The 21,899-nt window shown below is 37.3% G+C and overlaps 2 protein-coding genes across 2 annotated transcripts in view; both read right to left on the bottom strand.

Moving 5' to 3' along the window:
• Positions 1-9,311, bottom strand: part of ptpn21 (protein tyrosine phosphatase non-receptor type 21) — a 28,024-nt gene extending 18,713 nt beyond the window's left edge. The window contains exons 1-8 of the mRNA XM_047345001.1: positions 9,020-9,311; positions 6,538-6,834; positions 3,763-3,932; positions 3,353-3,450; positions 2,468-2,535; positions 2,295-2,365; positions 747-834; positions 563-651 (exon numbers count right to left, since the gene is read on the bottom strand). Coding sequence (XP_047200957.1) covers positions 563-651; positions 747-834; positions 2,295-2,365; positions 2,468-2,535; positions 3,353-3,450; positions 3,763-3,932; positions 6,538-6,717 — 764 coding nt within the window. The 5' untranslated portion in view covers positions 6,718-6,834; positions 9,020-9,311. The remainder of the gene's footprint in view (positions 1-562; positions 652-746; positions 835-2,294; positions 2,366-2,467; positions 2,536-3,352; positions 3,451-3,762; positions 3,933-6,537; positions 6,835-9,019) is intronic.
• Positions 9,312-13,311: 4,000 nt separating this feature from the next.
• Positions 13,312-20,834, bottom strand: spata7 (spermatogenesis associated 7). The gene is made up of 12 exons (XM_047345491.1): positions 20,612-20,834; positions 20,052-20,114; positions 19,705-19,794; positions 18,189-18,236; positions 17,288-17,391; positions 16,739-17,175; positions 15,970-16,015; positions 15,118-15,239; positions 14,968-15,018; positions 14,737-14,814; positions 14,121-14,178; positions 13,312-14,032 (listed from the first exon to the last, which is right to left on the bottom strand). The coding sequence occupies exons 1-12, from the start codon at positions 20,667-20,669 to the stop codon at positions 13,427-13,429; spliced, it is 1,761 nt and encodes a 586-aa protein (XP_047201447.1). The 5' UTR covers positions 20,670-20,834; the 3' UTR covers positions 13,312-13,426.
• Positions 20,835-21,899: the final 1,065 nt, after the last annotated feature.

The following is a 21,899-nucleotide window of genomic DNA, read 5'->3' as shown; positions in this document are numbered from 1 at the left end:
TATTATATGTATAACAATGATTTATTGATATTTTCACTTTGATACACATGTCAACTTACACCTTTTGCCATTTAGCTACTTATAGAGGACTTAGTCAGGCTATTAGCTTAGGTAAAAAGCTGGTAGTCGGTTGCTTTACAGGCTTGTTGCTCTTAGTTTGCAGAGTCTGGTTTTAAAACAACATCCCTTTAATAAGCGAGATAGATGGTTTTCCCTTAGTCTCTGTGCCACAGCTATTTTTTTCACAAATGAAAATATTTCCAAATGGTTGAATTGGTCTTAAGCAAGGAGAAAGTGTAGTGGCCTTCGTTCGGCCAGCTGACCAGCAGTGCACAGCCGCAGGTGGGGGAAGAGGATTGCTGCAATTTCTTTGGTATTTTAATAAAAGGATTTTAAAAGAGAACCGATGATGTGACAAAAACTTGAGCAGCTTTGAAAGCATGACTTTTATTAAACCTTGGTGCAGTCTGCCAAAAACTACCTGTATTCAATTCTTTATTCTTCTCTATTTTGCAAACCTTTTTGTGAAATGTCAAACCCATGCATTTCTTTCCAAACTTACCTATATAACAGAGGTGAACGTCCATTCTTGTATTTGACAAAGATACCATCAAGGCAGGAACCCAGAGTAATATCTATGCCTGTGTTGTCCTGATCAACAAAAGGAACAAAATAAATGGATCAAATGTCTTTGTTCTGATTGGTTTAAATAGCACACAACTGTAGGGTGGACGCCGCAGACCCACCTTGGCTTGATAGCTCTCCTGGCCATAACCCTCCATTTTTTCAACTTCCTGCATGTATAACATTTCTGCCTCAGGAGCTGACAGACCTCTGAATAAAACAAAAAAGTGATGATAATAATATGAAAACTACCTAACAACACAAAACAACAGACAAGGATACAACTGTTTAAATACGTTACAGTGCAGTGACTAGTCGACCTCTTTGTGTTTTAGGTCTACGCAACAATAGCTTCAGAGTCATGAGACAGGTAGGGAAAAGCTTTGACCGGGCTTCTACAGTCTCTCTTCAGTGAAACATGGATTTGTGTTCCCACTTCTTCAAGACTTTGTTTTCTATTTGAACCTTACTCCTAATAGCATTCAGCCCATGCTTTGTTGGCATTAGTGGTGCTTGTTCCATCTTCTAGATGGAACAAGCACCATCTAGAAGATGAATCATTTCAATCTGTGTGGAGGAATAACACATTTACACATTATGCAAGCAAAAAGGTGCCATCTGTCAACACATTGGCATAAAGTAACTTAATGTATATTTCTAAACCCCACGTGAAAAAAATAACTCCACATCCGGACAAATTTTGAAAAATGCCATCAAAGTGGGCGGTGTGTGGAGGGGGTTAAGTGGGGGTGTGGTCAGGAGGACGAGGGAAAGTGGCAGCTAGCTTAATTTGGTATATTGAAACATGAAGATGGAGCAGAGTGACACTGGTAGTTTCGCCATGGATAGATCTTTTGATCTTTTGATGATCCCCCCATCATCAGACGTTAAGAGAGGCTGTATTAAGACCAGCAGGCCTGAGTGATATCAGTTTGAGCCGCTGGCTCAAGGCGCTGACTCAGCGATGTCCAAAGCAGGTGCTGCCGAGGCAGAAGGGGAACAATTCCAGCGTCTGACTCGCTATGGTGGCATGTCTGAGTGAGATGGTTTTAAACCCAAACCCAGGAGCTGTGTACCAAGTTGTACTGTTTGAACCAAAAGGAAATTCAACTGCAGTAGCCACCGTTCAACCCAGAGAGGGCAGCACTAAGACATTTTTGGGCAAATATTGCAGAATTAAACAAGTTTACATAAAATAAAATAAAAATAGCACAGTAACATAAAGATAGCACCCTTAAAGGACCCGTTTATACAATTTATCTGCAAAAAAATGTTGATTTGGGCTTTCGTTCCTCTAAGTATATATAAACACCGAATAAAATATTGTTTTTCTGAATAAGCATAAGCTAGTGCTGAGACTTTTATAAAGCTTTTACTTCCATGTGCTGGTCATTTCACCCCTTCGTCATTTTTTACATCAGTAGGTTGATGAGAGAACATAAATCATATTAAAGTTGGAGTATTTATATAATTAGTTATCTCCATTTATGAAAATACTTTACCAGAAAAAAATATTTGTAAGTACGTGTTTACAAACTAGAATGTTAATAGTTACGAAATTGGACAAAATGGAAAGAAGTGAGTAAAGAACTGAAGCAAAGTGGAGAATTGACCTGAAGCCCTTTTTATTTCTTGATCCAAGCAGACTGATGGCTGGAAAACATGCTCACCTGAACGACTGATAGACAATTGCCACTTTTTGAGTGGCCTCCTCCAGGACCCGTTCATCCTGAATCCAGTCCTGCAAACACAGAGTTAGGTTTGATAGAGTTAAGCTTTTAAACAGAAGAGTTCAAATAACTTTCCTTACTTGTGTTGAACATAAAAAAAACTAAATACTTACAATTGGGAACAGCGCAAACTTCTGAAGAAAATCCTGGGAGTCATATCGATTGAAGTCTCCAAAGTCAGCTGTGGGCAGCGAAAGACAGAGCACACACATAACAGTAGGCATACGACACGACAATGCTCTCAGGATTCATTTCCTCACAGCACACTTTGCATTTCTAACAAGGAAAGCCACAGTGGAACTACAGTATGGTGTAATGCAGGAGTTCATGATGGTCTAATTTTAGAAAAGGAGGGGTCCATTTCTAAAATTTTGATTTGCACTACTGTCTGGAAACATATTAGTCCTAAACTGTAGCAGTTTCACGTTGTTTACCAAAAACAGTCACAGCTATGTTCAGTTTCCCAGACATGAGTAGTGCTTGAAAGCTACAACCAGACAGCATTGAAAAACAACAACAGCAGCAAAGCAACAGTTTCCAAGTTCACATATCAACTTAGACACTGAAGAAATATAAAATCAAGTGGAAGGACCTAACAAACCAGAGACTCCCCGAAGAATTGTTGACATTCAAATGCAGCATATCACAAAAATAAAAAAAAGACTTTGCTCTCCATAAAAGCTACCGTTTTACCCGCTGCTTACAAACCGGACCGTTAAATAAGGAGTTCTGAGTGGAAACATATGTAACTAATTAGCTTGCTACGTTTACCTATCTAACTCTTATAGAGCTGGAAAAACTTGCTGCATTTTCATAGAGCTTTAACAAACCGGAACAAGTGATTTTAGTGTTTTGTCTAATATTACTGAACAAATGCTCTAAAATTCTCTTACAGTGTGTTGAATTTAATAGCATGTAAACAGAGTCATGGCCAAAAACACCAGGACAGAAAAGCTTATATTTCTAATAAAAGGCTAAAGTAGCACACAGATTTCTACCTTGCACTGCTAAGCTGGCTAAACGTATAGCCTGGTCCAGGGCGCATGTGATCCTGCCCTCCAGAACATCTTTCTTCAACTGTAGGTAATACTGGTATCTGTGGAACAGGGAAGTGAGAGTAAGATCGGAGCAAACCTTGCATCCGTTTAGAGAAATAGCAGTAAAACCACTACGAAGCCAATCCTGATGTATTACAAGAATGTTATGTAGTTAAACATATTTTAAACAAACTGATGCCTCATGAGTTTGGACTTTAATGCAAAGTTATGACATTTAGTGCAGTCCATTGGATCAAAGAATTGCACTAAATGTCTCCCAACAGACTTTCAGAAGCTCATAATGGTACTTCTGAATAATTTTTTCTGACATTTTTGGAACATGGATGATGTGGTGATTTTCTGGAGTTCACCTTGTGATCTCCTGTTGCAGTTGGGTAACACTGGGTATGTAAAACAAAACTCCAAAGTAAACTGTGGGCTCCAGCCCGTATTTGTCCAACTGTTTCTTCAACGCCTTCTCCAGGTCAATCCATCTCTGCTGGTTCTGCTTATTGAAGTACCACAGACTGAAGTATGTTATCTACAACATACACACACCAAAAAAAAAATAATTATTATTATACATTAACCACATGGCTTAGCATAGTATAAGGCAACTTGTTAATGTAGAAGGTATGTTTTATTTCTGCTACCTGTATGACCCCTTCTCTTTTCCAATGGTTATAATCAGTCTGACAGAGGGAGGTATCCCAATCCTTGTGGTTTTTAGTATAACAATGACCATCAGTGGGACCCTTTGTGGGGTTGCTTGTGACGACATTGTTATAAATAAGCGCCGTTTAACTAAATAATCTGAACTGAAACTATCTGTGTAGTTATGCTGCTATAGGTTTAGGCTGCTGGAGGACATAATGACCACTTTCATCCTCTTCGCTACATTCTCACACTACTCTCCAATTTTGCATTATTTGCTGTTATTTCAGCTTTTAACTTTGTTCTCCCCCTTTTCTCTTCCTAGAAGCTACACCTGGCCTGGCTCTGTGTCTACTTGTGACACCTTTCTGGAGAGGGGGATCGTCCGAGCTTCTGCTGGCAACAACTTAATGCTCACCCTCTACCGATGATCCACATAGCCCTGTCTTTTAGTGTTTAACCCTTTCTCTCTCCTAGACATGGAAATTGACTGAGCTTTTACTGTAACTAACTCTATGTGCTCTCTTTCAGACGCTAACCTTGAAAACTGGCTCAGAGTTTATCTGTTCATTCTTTCTAGATGAAACAACTAAAGGAGCTACATCCACTAACATTTACTTTTCCTTCCCATAGAAAGTACTCCTGGATCAGTGCTTCTGTGTTCTCTTTGTGTCTCTGCTCTGTTCTCTCAAACCCCCAGTCAGTCATGGCAGATGGCCGCTCACACTGAGCCTGGTTCTGGTTCTGCTGGAGGTTTCTTCCTGTTAAAAGGGAGTTTTTCCTCTCCACTGTCGCTACATGCATGCTCAGTATGAGGGATTGCTGCAAAGTCAACACCAGTGACTATCCACTGTCTCTACATGCTCATCCAGGAGGAGTGAATGCTGCAAGTCACTGACTGGATGCAATCTGCTGGGTTTCCTTATATAGAAAAACTTTTTATCCAATTTGAATAAATAACTGAATCTGACTGCACTGTTCAATGGTTAGGATTAATTGGAATGTATGTACCTGACTGTTGCCTTGAGACGACATGTGTTGTGAATTGGCGCTATATAAATAAAACTGAATTGAATTGAATTATTTTTTAAATGTTTTATGGATAAGAGGGTTGCAGTTTAGATTTCCATTTAGTTTTGTTCATAAATATCAGGAAATCAACTTGTAATTACTCCACAGATTCACACAATGCATTTTCACATAATAATATATAACATGTTCACCTTTAGAGCAATGTTTATGTGCTTGAGATGTCACATCTGCCCTAGGTCTTCACATCAGCTGTTTGACTTTACATTTATCCAAGAGGAGCTAAATGTATAGTGAGTGTTCGCAACTATGATCCCAATGCAATGGCAAAAACTGGATCTTTATAGAGTAACACAAGTCTAGCAAGCCGATATTAGCTGGTTAATTAGTGAGCCTATCTGCTTTCTTGGCCTTGTTTGCTTTACAAATATGGCGCTCTTTTCATTACAAGGTCTCTAAACTGCAGAAGCAGTATGATGGAGTCACTAAGCCAGTATAGGCTTTCTTTTAAAACAAATAAACATCGGAAAGAGCCACGTAAAGGCACAAATAAACCTGGTGACATAATAAACAACATGGGAAAGGATAGGTGGAATAAAAACTATGTAAGTGCAGTTAAAGAAGACCCCTGAAGAATACTGAATGTTCTTATGCCAAAGACTGGACAGTCAACACATGAATTATTTCCTTTCAATTCCCAACAATCCAAAAAATGAAATTAGAAAAACACAGGCATAGATGTTTTTGGCACTCAGATATTTGTGGCAAAATGTTAATGGCAGCCTCTAAATCCTTCTAACAACCAGCTGAGAGTATATTTATCCTGTTTGCAGGGAGGTTCAGCAGGTTTTATATTTAGAACAGAATGAAATTAGTGTTTGACTGTAGGAGGATGTTGCTCCCTTTAACAGAGAACGTCAGCCCAATTATAACATCCTTCAGTCTTTTTTTGAATTTCTTTTTAAATTGTCTTTATTTGTTTTTTTTTTTATATTTAGGCATTATATAAGCATTGTCCGGTTGTGACTACTTGTTTTCTTCTTGCTCGTTGATTAACAATATGCTTGTAATTTAGATTGCAATGCAACTTCAACATATCACGCCTCCTGCAAAGGAAACAAGTTTACCTTTAGTTTTTCCTGGAATTTAGAGAACTTTACTTTTCTGACTCAGTGCTGCTTCTATTTTGAATGCTTTCATTTGTTGTCGTAACATAATTAAATCAAATGCATGTTTCTTACCATGTGTTATGAGCTGTTGCCATCATAATAACTGTTGATTGTTTTATGCGCTCCATTTAAATAATCCGAAACTAATTTCTTGTCTTTGTCTCTTCTGTTCAATTCACCAGTTTCAAGAAGGAATGTGAGCTGAGGACAGCCTAACCAAAACACTTTACTGCTGAGATAGCAAGTCCTAAAAGGAACAATCAGCATTTGTATTGAATGAAAACCCATACATACCTCTCTTAACTCGAGTCTCTGGGCTACTGCCTCCAAACATTCCTGCCCAGTGCTCTCCACAGACAGAGTAAACTCAACAAACTCTCCATTCAGAAGCTGAATCCGAGTGACAAGACAGCTCTTGCTTGAAACAGTATACCTTCGAGTCCTTTTGAGTTTAAAGCCAAACGGCAAGGGCATGATTTACTCGTTTCTGAGGTGGTGTCTTCTTTTTGTCCAGAGGATGTGCTCCCTTCTGCTGTTTGCTCAAACAGTGAGAAACTCTCAAGTCATGAGGATCATAATTTATTGCCAGATCTGAAATGTGAGAGAAAACAGATTAACAAAACACTGGATAATAGAATATAGAGAGACAGCAAAACAACATGCGTTTCTCATTACTTGTCACTAAGCAGTTCTAATGCTGTCCATACCCTTAGCAGCCTCAACTCTCCTTATCCCTGGGCAGTTAATTCAGGCAGTGGTTAAAATACGGAACGCTGCCTTAAAAACACACATCATCAGTTCTCTGATAAAACGTATGCAACTAAATAGTCCTGTGAGCGTCCTGTAAACAGTTTTCAATCCTAAAGCGAATGTTTTGTTAAAAAATAACATATATAATGTACTGACTTACTGACTTTTTTTTTGAAAATGTATTCCCAGTATACAGAAAAATATGATAAGGTATGGTATATAGTTATTTTGGCTGCAATATATTACAGCAAAACAAAATCACCCTCTCAGTAACCACTGTGTGCAATATTGCAATTGCAATGGATTGTTTAGATGCAATATTTAGTAGACTGTAATATTTCTACATGTCATATATTTAAACTCTGCTTGCCAATAATGCAGTATACTTGGCCAGTTGAATGGACTTTCACTGTCCCTTCTGTCCAGAACTAACACAGATCTTAGTGACTGAGATCATAAAGTTGATGGAAAACAGAGTAATGAAGAATATGTGTTTTACTTGCAATAGACACTGTCCTTGCAATAATCATTTTTTCCTAATATCGTGTAACCCTAATTGCAAAGGATCTAAGTACTGGTCAAACATCCCGACAGTATTCAAATTAGTAGTCTAACAACAAATATCTATGTATGTCAAAAATGTTATATACCCAGTACATTATTGTTTACAAGTGTAATATATTAGAATGTGTTAAGCTATGTTTTTGTGACAATATATTTTAAAGAAAAATCTTCAGGTATTCATTTCTTTTTTCACATGTTAAGCAAAATAGAAACAATATCAAACAAAACATTGGTAGGCATTAAACTACACATTCTAATAGTTGCTGTGATGATGAAATATTTTAAATTGAGATTTAAATTGATCTATTTTATATTAACTAACAATAATTAACAGTCCTATAAAACATAATATATTGGATTAGATTGTGCAGTAATTACTGATCAACTAAAAATATGTTAACAGGGAAAATATGTACATGTGTTTTTGAAGTGTGGCCCTAAACTATCTACATTTTTAGGAGTAAGAAACCCCTTCCCAAAGGGTTAGTAATCTGTACAATACAAAGTAACGTCTTCCCCACATGTTATTTGTATTATTAAGTTAAAGAAACATTTAAATTTAAATTTTAGGGGTAAAAAAAAATTGCATAACTGCAACCATATTACCGACTAAAACAAACTATTCATTTTATTATTGATGTCATTCTGATGAGGAAATCTGTGTATATATTGCATAAAAATACGCTTAGTTTTTATGGTTTATATAAACAAATAAAAACCTGCTCAGTTGTACATCATTTTGGGCAAAGTCTTTAAAAACACATTTAGGAGGGCCTAAAAAGCCAGATGAGCATCGGAGCCGCTACTTGCAGACCCGTCATACCTCTTGGAAACCAGATTCAAGGAGTGAAGAGTGATTCAGCCTAACTTGTGATACTTTTACATGTGATGATACTTTTACAGAAGTCATCCTTTGTGGTTTCATAGGCCAGACAAACATATTGCTTTACCTAAAGTAATCCTTTTAAATAGTTTTGTTTTTTTTTACTTTACGGACTTTGTTTACATAATTGTTTTCTCATTCATTCAGTTTTTAGCCGTTTTAATACCCATTTGGAAGAAAAATATATAGTTACGCCTGACTATAGGTGTATCATATTTTAGGCTTGTGTTTGGAAATACCTTTCCGGGAGATAGCCTGTTCCCAACAGCTACCAGAACTTGAGTCGATAAACAACAAACCACAGCAAAAAAGCTGCCTTTTCAAGATCCCCTCACAGTTCAAATTGACACAAAAGCAAATAATTCTTCCAGCTATATTTAAATTAGCTGCACAAAATCGTTTGAACATGTCCCGGAATAATTCCCACTTTTCACTACAATATGTAAAACACTCCTTGAATTTGCCAGCTAATTTCTACTAGCTAGCCAGCTAACTTCTGCCCCAGCAAATAGACGACGCCCTCGGAAGGTTGACGTTGCCCGGTAAATATTTTGGGAAGAAAAAAGGTGTTAACGTTACCGTTAGCTCGGAGATCCAATTTAAAAGTCCAAATTATATCAGGTCCTTGGGGGATTTCGTCATCGATAGCTGCTGAGAACAACGCTTTCGGGTATCTATTTGAGTTTATGTGAGTTTACTTAACTATAGTCTGTAGATCTAAAGTAACGCAGCAACTCCATGCCGTTTTGCCCGACAGTTCACTCAAGTTCCGAGCGTGTTTCGCTTCCTAGGGTTGGAAGAGCAACAAGTGTACTCCGTCTTCCTCCGCGCCTCTGTATTTTTTTGTATTTATGTTTTGGAGCTCATCTACATTCCCAACTAAAGTAAAAACTACAAGAAGTCTACTCTGAATACCTACAAGCTATGTGGATGGTCTCATTTCACTAGAACACGTATTCGGACCCACTGTAGTCCCTTCGTGGCGGAGGAATACACTGGGCTTTTCAGTGGCATGACATCAGACAGCTGGAATGCTGAACGGGGAATATGCCAGAAATGGGGCAGCTGTCACGAACTGCTGGCTGCGGACATGTTTGTTTACCTTTTACATCGACTAGCAGCTCACCCAATAACCTTAATCACACACACGATGCTGTCCAAAGTTTCATTTGTTTGCTAAATTTCCCAAGACGCAATCATTAAATCTACTGATTATAAGAGCGTCGGATGAAAACTTACAGAACTCGAGAATAAAAATGTATTTATTTATTGCGAACAGAAGACACTTACTGGTGAAACTCATAAAAAAATTACATTTCAAACACATAAAAAAGGCCAACAAACTTAAGAGTAGACTGTATTTTCTTAATAAATAGTTGACAAGATACTGCCAGCTACAGCTGTGTATGAGTGGGCAACTAAATGCTAAGTAGAAATGCACACACAAGCTTTTTACGGCAGATACCATTTTGTACCTGTTCAAATTTTATTTTCACTTAAAAAGAAGAAAAAATTTGCTCAAAGTTCTTCAGCTGAGGTTGTAGTTTTGAATCTAACAAAAAACGAAGGAATCTGATTTTAAGACACTCAAAAGCCTGCATCAACGAAAAAAATAGGTTGATGTGTTTATAGACCAAACATGGTGGAAGTTTACTTTTGATGCATTTAATGAATATGAAAAAAAACCCTGTATTTTCATTGTATTATTTGACCTGCCAATCATGGGTCACAGCAAATCAACAGGAAATTGGCCATTGCTATTTCTGGCCTGTTAATTGGCTCGGCTCTAATTCTAACTATTTATTTCACACATCTTTATGAATCTGGATATCATTATAAAATATTAACAGTGCCAAGAATAGACACGGTATATAGATTTCTGAAAATGACACTTTCATTAAACTTTAGCCGAAAACAACTAATTTAAAACTACAATTTTCTTTGTGAGAGCAGACAACAAAGAAAAGGTGGAGGGGGGGGGCACTTTGTTTAAAGATTTATTAGAGTGTAAAAAAAGTATTTCTGGGCAAATTTGACTCTTTTGAATATTTGGCTCTCCAGGTAAAGAGCCTGGTCCAAACCATGTTCTTGAATATTTACAGGCCTCCTAAGTCCAAAACAAACTTTATCAGTGATTTTAATGAGCTTTTATCTGTGATATGTGTTGACTATGACTGTTTAATTATTGTAGGAGACTTCAACATTCACATGGACAATCCTGAAGACAGAAGTACAATAGATCTATGTGACACTCTTAGAAATTTTGGTTTGACTCAACATGTTAAACAGCAAACGCACAAACAGGGACATATTTTGGACATGATCATCACTAAGGGTCTAAACATTTCCAAGGTGTCTGTAACTGATGTTGCTCTATCTGACCACTTTTCTGTTATTTTTGAAAGCATCATCTGCAATGACTCAGTTTGCCAAAGAGACATTATAAGAAAACGCATCTTTAAGGACGGTGCTGCTGAAACCTTTAACCAGATTTACTCTTCTACCTCCACTTTGCCCTGTAACACTGTAGATGAGCTGGTAGATAACTTTCATTCTAAAATCTCAGACATCATTGATTCAATTGCTCCAATTAAAGTGAAAGTTGTTTCTGGGAAGAAAATGTCTCAGTGGAAAAGTGCTCCACCAGTCAGCAGTGAAAAAAAGGAGTGTCAAAAAGCTGAACGCAGGTGGCGAAAGACTGGACTCCAGGTTCACTATATTATCTATAAAGAGAGACTATACAAATATAACCTACAACTGAAAAATGCAAGGGAATCCTTCTTTTCTGAGATCATCAGCAAAAACATGAACAATGCTCGTGCATTATTTGCCACGGTCGACAGGTTAACAAACCCTCCTGTAACTGTAGCATCTGAACTCCACTCTACCAGGGCCTGCAATGAATTTGCTAACTTCTTCCCTGAAAAAACCCAAAAGATCAGAGAGGCAGTCAGCACATCCACATCAACTCCAGTACCAATGTTGTTTCCAACTAGAACTGATTTTGACAAAATTTCCCAATTTCACCAAATAAACTGCAAAATCTTAGAAGAAATCGTACAGCAACTAAGCTCTTCTTCCTGCTGTCTCGATGTTTTACCCACAGCTTTCCTCAATAAAACTTTGCCTGTAGTAACATCTGATTTAACACAATTAATAAACACGTCCCTTTTTGTCAGGTGTTTTCCCGCAGGCCCTAAAAACAGCAATTATCAAACCTCTATTGAAAAAGAGCAACTTGGACAAGCTGCTACTACAGAACTACAGGCCTATATCAAACCCCCCCTTCATCAGTAAGATTATTGAAAAAGCTGTGTTTCAGCAGTTAAACAACTTCCTAACAACGACCAACCGCTTCGATGTCTTCCAGTCAGGCTTCCTGCTCACCACAGTACAGAGACTGTTCTTGTCAAGGTGTTCAATGACATCCGTATAAATGCAGACTGTGGAAGAACCACAGTGCTGGTATTATTGGACCTTAGTGCAGCATTCGACACTGTTGATCACTCCATTTTATTAGAGCGCCTGGAAAACTGGGTCGGCCTTTCTGGTACAGCACTCAACTGGTTTAAATCCTACTTGAAGGACAGGGACTTTTTTGTGTCAGTAGGTAACTTTACATCAGAGACCACAAAAATCACATGTGGCGTTCCCCAAGGGTCCATCTTAGGGCCCCTCCTATTCAATATCTACATGCTCCCCCTAACTCAGATTTTAATAAACAACAACGTAAGTTATCATAACTATACAGACGACACACAGCTATACGTTACGATGTCACCAGGTGACTATGAACCCATTCAAGCGCTGGGTAAATGCTTAGAAGAAATCAATGCATGGATGGGCTTAAATTTTCTTCAGATGAATCAAAACAAAACTGAAGTAATAATCTTTGGACCAAAGGAAGAGCGTTTAAAAGTTAGCACACAGCTTCAGTTAATACAGCTAGAAACCACCAGTCAGGCTTGAAACCTGCGTGTAGTGATGGACTCAGACCTAAACCTTAGAAGGCTGACAGTAACAAGGTCGGCCTTCTATCACCTAAAAAACATCTCCAGGATTAAAGGACTAATGTCTCAGCAGCACCTTTAAAAACTAATTAATGCGTTCATCTTTAGTAGAATTGATTACTGCAACGGTGTCTTCACAGGTCTGCCTAAAAAGTGGATCAGACAGCTGCAGTTGATCCAGAACGCTGCTGCCCGCATCCTCACTAGAACTAAGAAAGTGGAGCACATCACCCTGGTTCTAAAGTCCCTACACTGGCTCCCTGTAGCTCAGAGAATAGACTTTAAAATACTTCTTAGTCTATAAATCACTGAATGGCTTAGCACCAAAATACATTACAGACTTGTTGTCAGTGTATCAACCACCCAGACCTCTCAGGTCTTCTTGCTCAAATCTACTCTTCATACCCAGAACCAGAACCAAACATGGAGAAGCAGCTTTTAGTTCTTATGCTCCACTAATCAGGAATAAACTGCCAGAAAACTGTAAAAGTGCTGAAACCCTAAGTTGCTTTAAATCAAGATTAAAAACTTATTTGTTTAGAGTGGCCTTTGACTATACCATCTAGGCATTAGTTGCGTTTTCAGTCCAATTTTCCTTTCATTTTCTTGTCCTTCATTCTATTCTCTTTATTTTATTTTATTTTTTAAATGACCTTTTTTGTTTGATATTATTATTTGATTTGTTTTTCTGTGTCTGTATCTGTGTTTATTTGCTTTGTGATTGTATTGTAATAGTATGTACAGCGCTTTGATTGTCTCGTTGCTGAAAAGCGCTATATAAATAAACTTACCTTACCTAAAAAAGCAAAACAGAAATAAAACACATTTCTAATGTGCCTTGCACAAAACATGAAACATAACCAGTGCTACATCACTTTTATGGACTAAACTTTCAGAAATCTCAACTTTTTTCAGTTCAGTCTGAAACATCATCTGGGAACCGAATATAAAAGGACGTTTAATCCCTGAGTACAGCTCAGAAATCATCATCACTGACATCATCATGTTGGCTTGTGTGTGCCTCATCGGCAGTTGCTACGTTTTCAGAGTCTGTTTTGCTAGACATGTGTAACGACTCTGACAAAATGTTTGCTAGATCCTCTACCTCCTTAGATGGCCCATCACCTTGGTTTCCATCATTGCTCATAGTCATGTGCTCATCATTTTCATTCTGGATATTCACAGCAGTCATATCTATCTCATGGATGTCCCCTTGGTTGGTTATTGTAGTGTCTGTAACTTCATCGCTACACGTTGTTACACCTTCTTCATAGCTTTTTGTCTTCTTGTCTTTTTCCCTTTTTTTGGTTGATGAAGCAGTTCTTACAGGAGAGCATGAGGGTGTAGAAAGCTGTAAAATATTGTCACAATCTGACAAATCAGAGTGATTAATCAGGGATGAATGTGTTAAGATGTCCTTCTCTTCCTTAGGCTTTACTGGTTTAGTGCCAGATTCAAAATGGGAAAATATGGAATCAAGAAAAGCTTTTCCATTTTTCTGAGGGTCTTCACTTGAGGTGGATATGTTGGATGGTTCCTTAAATTCATTACACAACACTTCCAGAAGGTGGCGCATTTTACTCTAAAAACAAGCACAAGAAAATCTTCATAAAATGTAAACAAGACTTGTTTTAACATAATCTGTGTCATTCATCCAGTTATACAGTTACCTCCTCAAGCTGATGCAGATTCATACCAATATGTTGATTCATCACCCGGTTTAGCATCCTTTCAAACAACACAGATATATAAAAATCTATGTACTCTATTAAATTGAAATATTAAATTTAGCCATTATCAGCCACTCAAAAAAGAGACATTAGATAGATTTGTCACAAACCATGTGGGGAACACAGCAAACATGTGGGGGAAGGTGCTCCGGTCAGATGAAACCAAACTTGACCTTTTTGGCCTACATGCAAAACACTATGTGTTGAGGAAAGCTAACACTTCCCATCACCCCCAAAGCAAAATCCCCACAGCAGCATACTGTGGGGATGTTGACAGAGGCAAGATGAATTTAACTCAGCGGGGCTGAATACAAAAGCATGCCATGCTTTTCTGATCTTTTTTTTTTAAATGATGAAAACCAAGCATGCCTTTCATTCCACTTCACAATTCTGCTCCTTTCTGAGTTGGTCTGTCACACACAATCCCAATGAAATAGTGATTGTAATATGACTAAATCTAAAAAAAGGTCAAGGGACATGAATACTTTTTCAAGTGAATGTATGTGAAACGGAAACAGTAACATTTCAGTTGCTTCTCAGAAAATTAAAAAGAAACCTGTTAGAGATGTGGCCCCTGGATAAGATATCCTCAGTCACAGCAGAAATGAACTCCAGATACAGTAACTCTTCTTCTCTGTGGCCAAACAAATGGAAACATTTCTATTCAAGATGTTGATTTTTCTTGATAATTCTTAGTTTATTGAAGTACGATCATTTTTACACACTTGTAAACATTTATTTTGTTCAAAGCTCTATCGAGTCTTTCAGGATACCAATGGGAACTTACTCTGCAGAAATAAGGCTCTTAATAAGAGATTTCCCACCTTCTGGAGAGACCCTACAAAAGTAAGACATAAATATATTGGAATTTTTGTTAACTTAACTAGATTACATCTAACACAACATGCTACATGTCAAACCTACTGCGTTGTTTCACCTGGATGAGGAGCCAAAGAAATAATGCTCCCTGCGTTTGATTTTTTGCTTCTGTAGTCGTAATGGTGATAAGTATACACCAGTGAGCTCATCTTCGGACCAATCATGCTCTGTAGGACATTCCTGTAAAACAACACCGACCGGGAAATGAAACCCAGCATCAAAGAGGATTTCATGTCGATTTCATTTCAACTAATCTCTGATGTAGAAAGTTAAATATGCCCAAATTTATGCCCCAGCAGTTTCTGTTGTGTAACAAAAACCTTCAAGTTGTTTTTAACACATCCAGGCAACTGTGGATGTCTATTCACAAGAGGGTGACTAAGACATTTTTTTTGTTATACAGTACTTTAAGATATAAACTCACTAACATGCCATCTTATCATCAAAGTAAAAGATTTTGATTAGTATTCTGCAGATTCAAAAACAAATCTTTAGCTGTATGAATTTGTTTTTGATGAATCATAAAATGTGTCTTATATAGATCTTAACTTTTGAAAAAATGATTTTTAGAAAACTTTATGGCCTTTAGACAAAAGTGGACAAAATAGGCTAATTCAGGACAATATTTACTGGCAGGGATCACAAACTCCAGTCCTCAGGTACTGGTGTCCTGCAACTTTTAGATGTGTGCCTAGTCCTTCCTTCCCTAATCAAATCAACAGCTCATTAGCAGGGTTGTGTAGAACTTGATTCCATGCTTATTCGTCCCTTTGATGCGGGCGTGCAGGACCAGAAAGGAAGCAAAAATTTGCAGGACACTTGTCACTCGAGGGCTGGAGTTTGAGACTTGATTTATGATAATTTCTTATGAGTCAAATATTTGTCTTCGGGATCAAATATTTAAACTTACCTGGAATGCTTTATCGAGTTTTTCTGTGTATTGCTTGTGGTTTGTGCTGCACAAAAGGAGAACAATTAATGAGATTGTTAAGACAAAGAACTAAAATTATAGAGCCTCTCAAAAATTATTAATACCCTATAAACTTTTTCACATTTTGTCCAGTTACAACCACAGGCTTCAATGTGTTTTACTTTTATGTGCCAACATAAAGAAATGTGCAACTGTTCAGTTCACATATAGAGAAATGCATTGTGACCCACTCTTCTTTACATAAGAACTTAAGGATGGTCTGATTAGTTGAAGAGTGTTTCTGAACATCAGCTTTCAAATTTTAAAACAGATTTTCAATTGGATTTAGGTTTGCTGTATTCCTTGGTCCTTATGATGCTGTTTGTTCACCAACGTTCCTCTAGAAACCTCTAAAAACCTTCAGAGACCAGCTATATTTATTAAATTACACACAGACAGACTATTAACTAACTCGGTGACTTCGGAAGGGCATTGGATGCACAGGATTGTATTTGTATGAAAGAGTACAGGAGGCAGAATACATATGTTTGCCACACTTCTCATATTTTTTTAACACTTTGTATAAATTTTCTTCCACTTCGTAATTATGCACTACATTGTATTTGTCTATCGTACCAAACCCTACAAAAATATATTAAGGTTTGTGGTTATAATGCTACAAAATGTGAAAACGTTCAATACCTTTGCAAGCACTTTATTAAAGTCACTATTACAGAACTTGTGGGATTATTTTCCTCAGGTGAAGTACCTTTTACAAACTGTCTCTCCTCCCAACAGTCTTGACTTGCTGCCATCCTGAGAAGATTTAATCGGTGGTGCTCTGTAGAAGCGATATTTTGACAAGTATGAACTCTTATCTGACTTCAGTGTCTTGGGAGTGAATGGTTTCTCCAAGGTAAAGTGCTGGGAATGTTTATCGAGCAAGTCTCCACTGTACGTCTTCTTCACTGGGTCCTGGAAGGTCTTGTAGAAACTCTGATCTCTTGAAGCTACCAGCGAACATGCAGACTGCTTTCTTTGAAAAGCTGCGTCAGGGCTTCGGTACCTCCTCTCTGATGATGGACGGGTGTAACGGGAATTGACTGAAGAGGACGGATAAACAATGTCCTTGGCGTTAAAGGAGTTGGTAAATCTTGAGGTGGAGACGATGGAGCTCCTCGAGCAGAGGTAGGGGCTTTCATCATACTGCTCAGATAAATTAAAGCATGGATTTCATCAAATATTGAGGAAAGAAAAAAAAACAATTGTAGGCAAACCTTGCATGACCAAATGAACAAAGTATAATTTGATCTTATACCTCAGCTGAGAAGCAGGAAGTTCTGCTATTCCTGTGCGAAGAAGAGAAACCTGAATGAGGACGAACAGCTTTCTTCTGCTGTTGCTTTCTGATCTGGTCATTGTCTGCAAATAAGGGGATGACCATTACAAAACAAATCCCAACAGAAACTAAAACCTGGACCTTTGCCAATCATCAATAGATTCCTCTGGAAGAAGAAGTTGTAATCAAGGCTTAGCAATTACTTTGAATAACTTATTTAATCCAAACACATAAGAAGAAACCTTCCTACATGTACCTATGAGGTCTGAATCAATCAAGAAGGAACCCTTAGCTTTGAGTCACCTTGTAGATATACAATTAGTTTCGCACAAACAACACAATCTAATCTAAACAATGTGCAGAAACAAATGTGAAGGGTTCTCCGTTTTTACCTCCAGAATAAATGTAATTTTTCCATTAATCACAAAAATTGACAGGTTTACGGATTGTTTTGGCCCAGCTTAAATAACCCCCAAGCCCACAGAAGCAGGATTGTTACAGAATTATGTTGATATTTATTCTCTCATAGGCCCATTTTGTTCACTGACAAAAAAAAAATGTCATACAGCTTCCAATCCAACGTTTTCCTCTACAGAGAAGTGCGTAGTTTTATTGAGTTCCCACAAGAGAACCTATAAGCTATAAAAGAACTTATAGCTATTTATTATTGCTGGAATAAATCTTATGTCATTTGGGATGGGGATCTTTAACTTAGAAGTCTATGGAGTGTAAAGATGAAAAGCCTATATTTACAAGTACTGAACTGAACACCTAAATAAACATTTTTTCTACTAAGTCATGTAACTGGGCTGCCAATAAACCTCATTATTTGAGACTGGAGTGTTTTAATTTAAACATGATGTAATACTTGGGTACTTACACTTCACACTTTGCAACAGGCTTTTGGGTACTGAAGTATCTATAGCAGCTGCAAAAGAAAGATAAAGTCACAGTGAAACTTAAACTTAAAGATGGTAATATCCGTTTGTGCAAGGATAACAATGTACACTAATGCTAAAAAGAAAGTATACCCTTTGGCTTTACCTATTCGGACATAAAGATGATCTGATCTTTACAAAGTTCTACAAAAATCAAATTTAACTTCAAGAGAACAAAAAGTTGAGGCAGATTTCTAAATGACATTCTTTATTAAACACAGAAGAAACTAAAAAGGAAAAGCAACATATGAAAAGCCATGTACACCCATGATTCAACAGCCTGTAGAACTATCTTTATAAACAATATTAAATGTAGTTGCTTCTGTATGTCTTAATCTGTCACATCATGTGGAAGAGTTCTGGCCCACCCAGTTAATTCAGGCTTGCGCAGCTCTTTAAAAGTACTTTCTCACCACTGTATTTCGAGGCTGTGGTCAGGACCTGATTCGTTTCTTTTGCAGCCATATATATTGCAGATAGCTGCTGTTTCTGGGATCTGTATCTTGTTTCAATTTGGACCAAAAGCTGTCGAACAAATGGCCTCACATTTAGTTTATGGTAGACTAAGTGAGTGCAAGGTGACCAGGTACTGTTGCTGTAAACCAAGGTCAAATCATCATACCTCCACCACCGTGCTCAACCGTGCCTGATATGCTGTTAGTTTTTGTTTTTTTGACAACTTTGTTGCTATGTACTATGACTAAACAACTAATTTGTCTCATATGTGTAGGGGAAATTATTCCAGAGGTCCTGTGGTTCTTAAATCACGCTGCCATGTTATTTTTTGTGAAAAGACGCCTTCTTCCGGAAACCCAATTAAGCAAGCCACACTTGCCAAATCTTTACCTAACTGCCATGTAAGGAACTTGAATATTTTACTAGCGGAGTCCTGTAGAGTATTAAAGGGAACCTTTGAGTTTTATCCCATTTCTCCTGCCATTGCACACACTGATCCTGGGGCAAATTGGCTTGGATGTCCACTCCTGGGAAGATTGGCAGCTGCCTTAAATACTTTTCACTTGTAAATAATCTTTGTCACTGTAAAATGGTTTATAAATGGCCTTATAACACTTCTAGCAACATTTCTTCTCCAAGAATATTGCTGATGTATTTACTCTTTGTGATCGTGTTTAAAGAAATGTATGATCCAGAGCTGCAAATTGCCCAAACTCCCGGTTTTATAGAAATGGTTATACTTGCATTAGCAACCTGCTACTTCCACTCCAAAACCCTGTTAAAAGGACTGAGGGGGTATTTAGCTATTATTTTTGTTTGACCTCAGTTTAAAGTATGTTGTGAATTTTTGTACAGTAGAGATCAAATTTCAATAAATTCAATTACATTTTAAAAAAGAGCAAAGTCAGACTTTCTTTTTTGTGCATTGATACGTTAAATTTCAGAATTAATAGAGTATGTACTTTGTTTTATTATTGAGTGTATAGCTGAAATATAGCCCACCTTTAGCTGAGTAAATCTTTTTGTAATGAGACACCATGTGATCATTAATGATGGACTGAGTTAGTGTGCTGGAGGAGTGAGGACAGAAAGCTGAAAAACAGAAGAAAATATTATATACATAAATAATATATATATTTGGTACAAAGTTCAGAATGAATTTATTCCACATATTTGTATGTGGTTTGTACGTTTTAAATGTAAACCCTGCAAAAACCTCTGGACATACAAATATTTTCTATACTTATACAGACCTGGAAAATACATCAAATTCCCGACTGGTGTAGGAACTCTGGAAATTATGAAATTCAGCTCTAGAATAATTGCCACTCCATAGCAGGTTTACTTACGGCTAACTTTTAATGTCTGCCGTCTCACTCCAGAGCTGCACTCTAGTCCAGATGATACACTCCCTAAAACATACAAGGATGTTTAACTGTATTTCTTGGCTGGCTTCATGCAGTAAATATTATTAGTTAAGTAAATATCTTGATGCTTTCTACATGATGGTAAGCTAAAGGAGTAAATTAATACCATATCTAAATATACCAGAAAAAATGTTTACATTTAGTTTTTTTATTATCTTGCAGGGAATAAAGAGCAAATAATGTACATAACAATGATAATATAATAATAATACTCATAACGTAAGATAGAAATGTACTGTACTGAGTACTAAGTACTGTATTTCACTATAATAAGCAAAGTAATACAACATATGGGTTATGAAGTTAATCAAAGCACTGTATCACAAATAAAATGTATTTGTCCTATTTTGGTAAATAACATGTCCACAGAAGAACCAACAAAACTATTTCAGCCTGTTTTTCTGAAGTCTTCCACGGGAATACTTGACAAGCCTAAACTGCGCCCCGCTATGCAGAGCTAGCCGTTGCTAACGCTTTCACACCTGTTCTCGATTCCATTGAAGTTTTTAATTTAGCGTGTCCCATTTTCTTCAGACACATTCAAGAGCAATGACGGCAGCGGTCGGGCACATCCAGAAGCCTCGGTTCGTCCAAACGTGAACATGTTTACGTGGCAAAACAAGCTAGTTACTAACTAGCTTTAACAAATACTGAGTGAAGCTTTTCCGTCGCCATGCTGGTTGCTAAGACTGGCGACGTCATTACGTCAGTGCGTAACAGGGAACGGGAGGGATCAACAGGAACACTCAATAAAACTCAATGTTTTACTCCATATCTGAAACAGATCCGACTTTGCGTTTAATTATTGACTCGGTCGCACATTTAATTGAATGTAGTATTTAACTTAGCATGGTAAACAGCGATGGAACCTTTTTATCAGTCATGAAACGAGCTATGCTACGTCCAGGTTTCCAGAATCAATTATTCTTTTAATAGGAATGTTACAGAACACGAATATTGGGTTCCATTAAGTACAGTTGGGCAGGGCTGTCCAAAGTTCGGCTCCCCTGCGCTGATTTTGTGTGCTCCCTAATACAATTCATCTATGATACAGATTTGGCTCATCTGCAAAGGTGGTTGATGCAAATGGTGTATTTTTATTTTTAATGAGGTCAAACTTATTCCTGATTAATTAAATCTTTTCGCAATGGAGAATATTAGTAACAGCACAATGTATTTGTATGTGAATAACTATATGCAGTTACTTATTTCAAAGTAAATAGGACCCGATCTACGGAGTGACTTTTACTAAGAAGCAGAGTTTGGTGAACCCAAATCTGAGTTTAATTAATTAAATAGTTAATAAGGGAAGCTTTTTATTTAATTTTTTGTATTTTCTTCAATCGAGCCCAAAGGAATTAGCAAACTGGATGCATTTATTTAATAAGAAAAACATGCAAAACACTTGAGGTTTTAGATCTACATTGATTTACACATCCCTTTACTACAGAAATTTTGACTATGGCATTTGTTTCATTAAATTGTTGCATGCTTAACTTATTGTTGAGCAGGTAAGAAAAATCACAATATAATCTTTAGTGAATTCAATTTCAACTTCCAATTGGACAATTTTGGCCCACTTGACAAAAAAGTTTGGAAAAACCTGCAGTGGGGTGATATTTTCTCGTAACAGCTATTGAAATATGTCGCCATCTTTTTCGGTCGGTATATCCTTATTCATACATCATCCTTTTTTAGCGGTGCTTTGAGAAGCATGTGTACAGTAAGGACAACGCCATATGGGTTCACTTTCACCAAGGATAACAAAAT

The sequence above is a fragment of the Girardinichthys multiradiatus genome, chromosome 19, assembly GCF_021462225.1.
Source record: "Girardinichthys multiradiatus isolate DD_20200921_A chromosome 19, DD_fGirMul_XY1, whole genome shotgun sequence".
Taxonomy (NCBI): domain Eukaryota; kingdom Metazoa; phylum Chordata; class Actinopteri; order Cyprinodontiformes; family Goodeidae; genus Girardinichthys; species Girardinichthys multiradiatus.
This window is presented reverse-complemented; position numbering and strand designations above follow the sequence as displayed.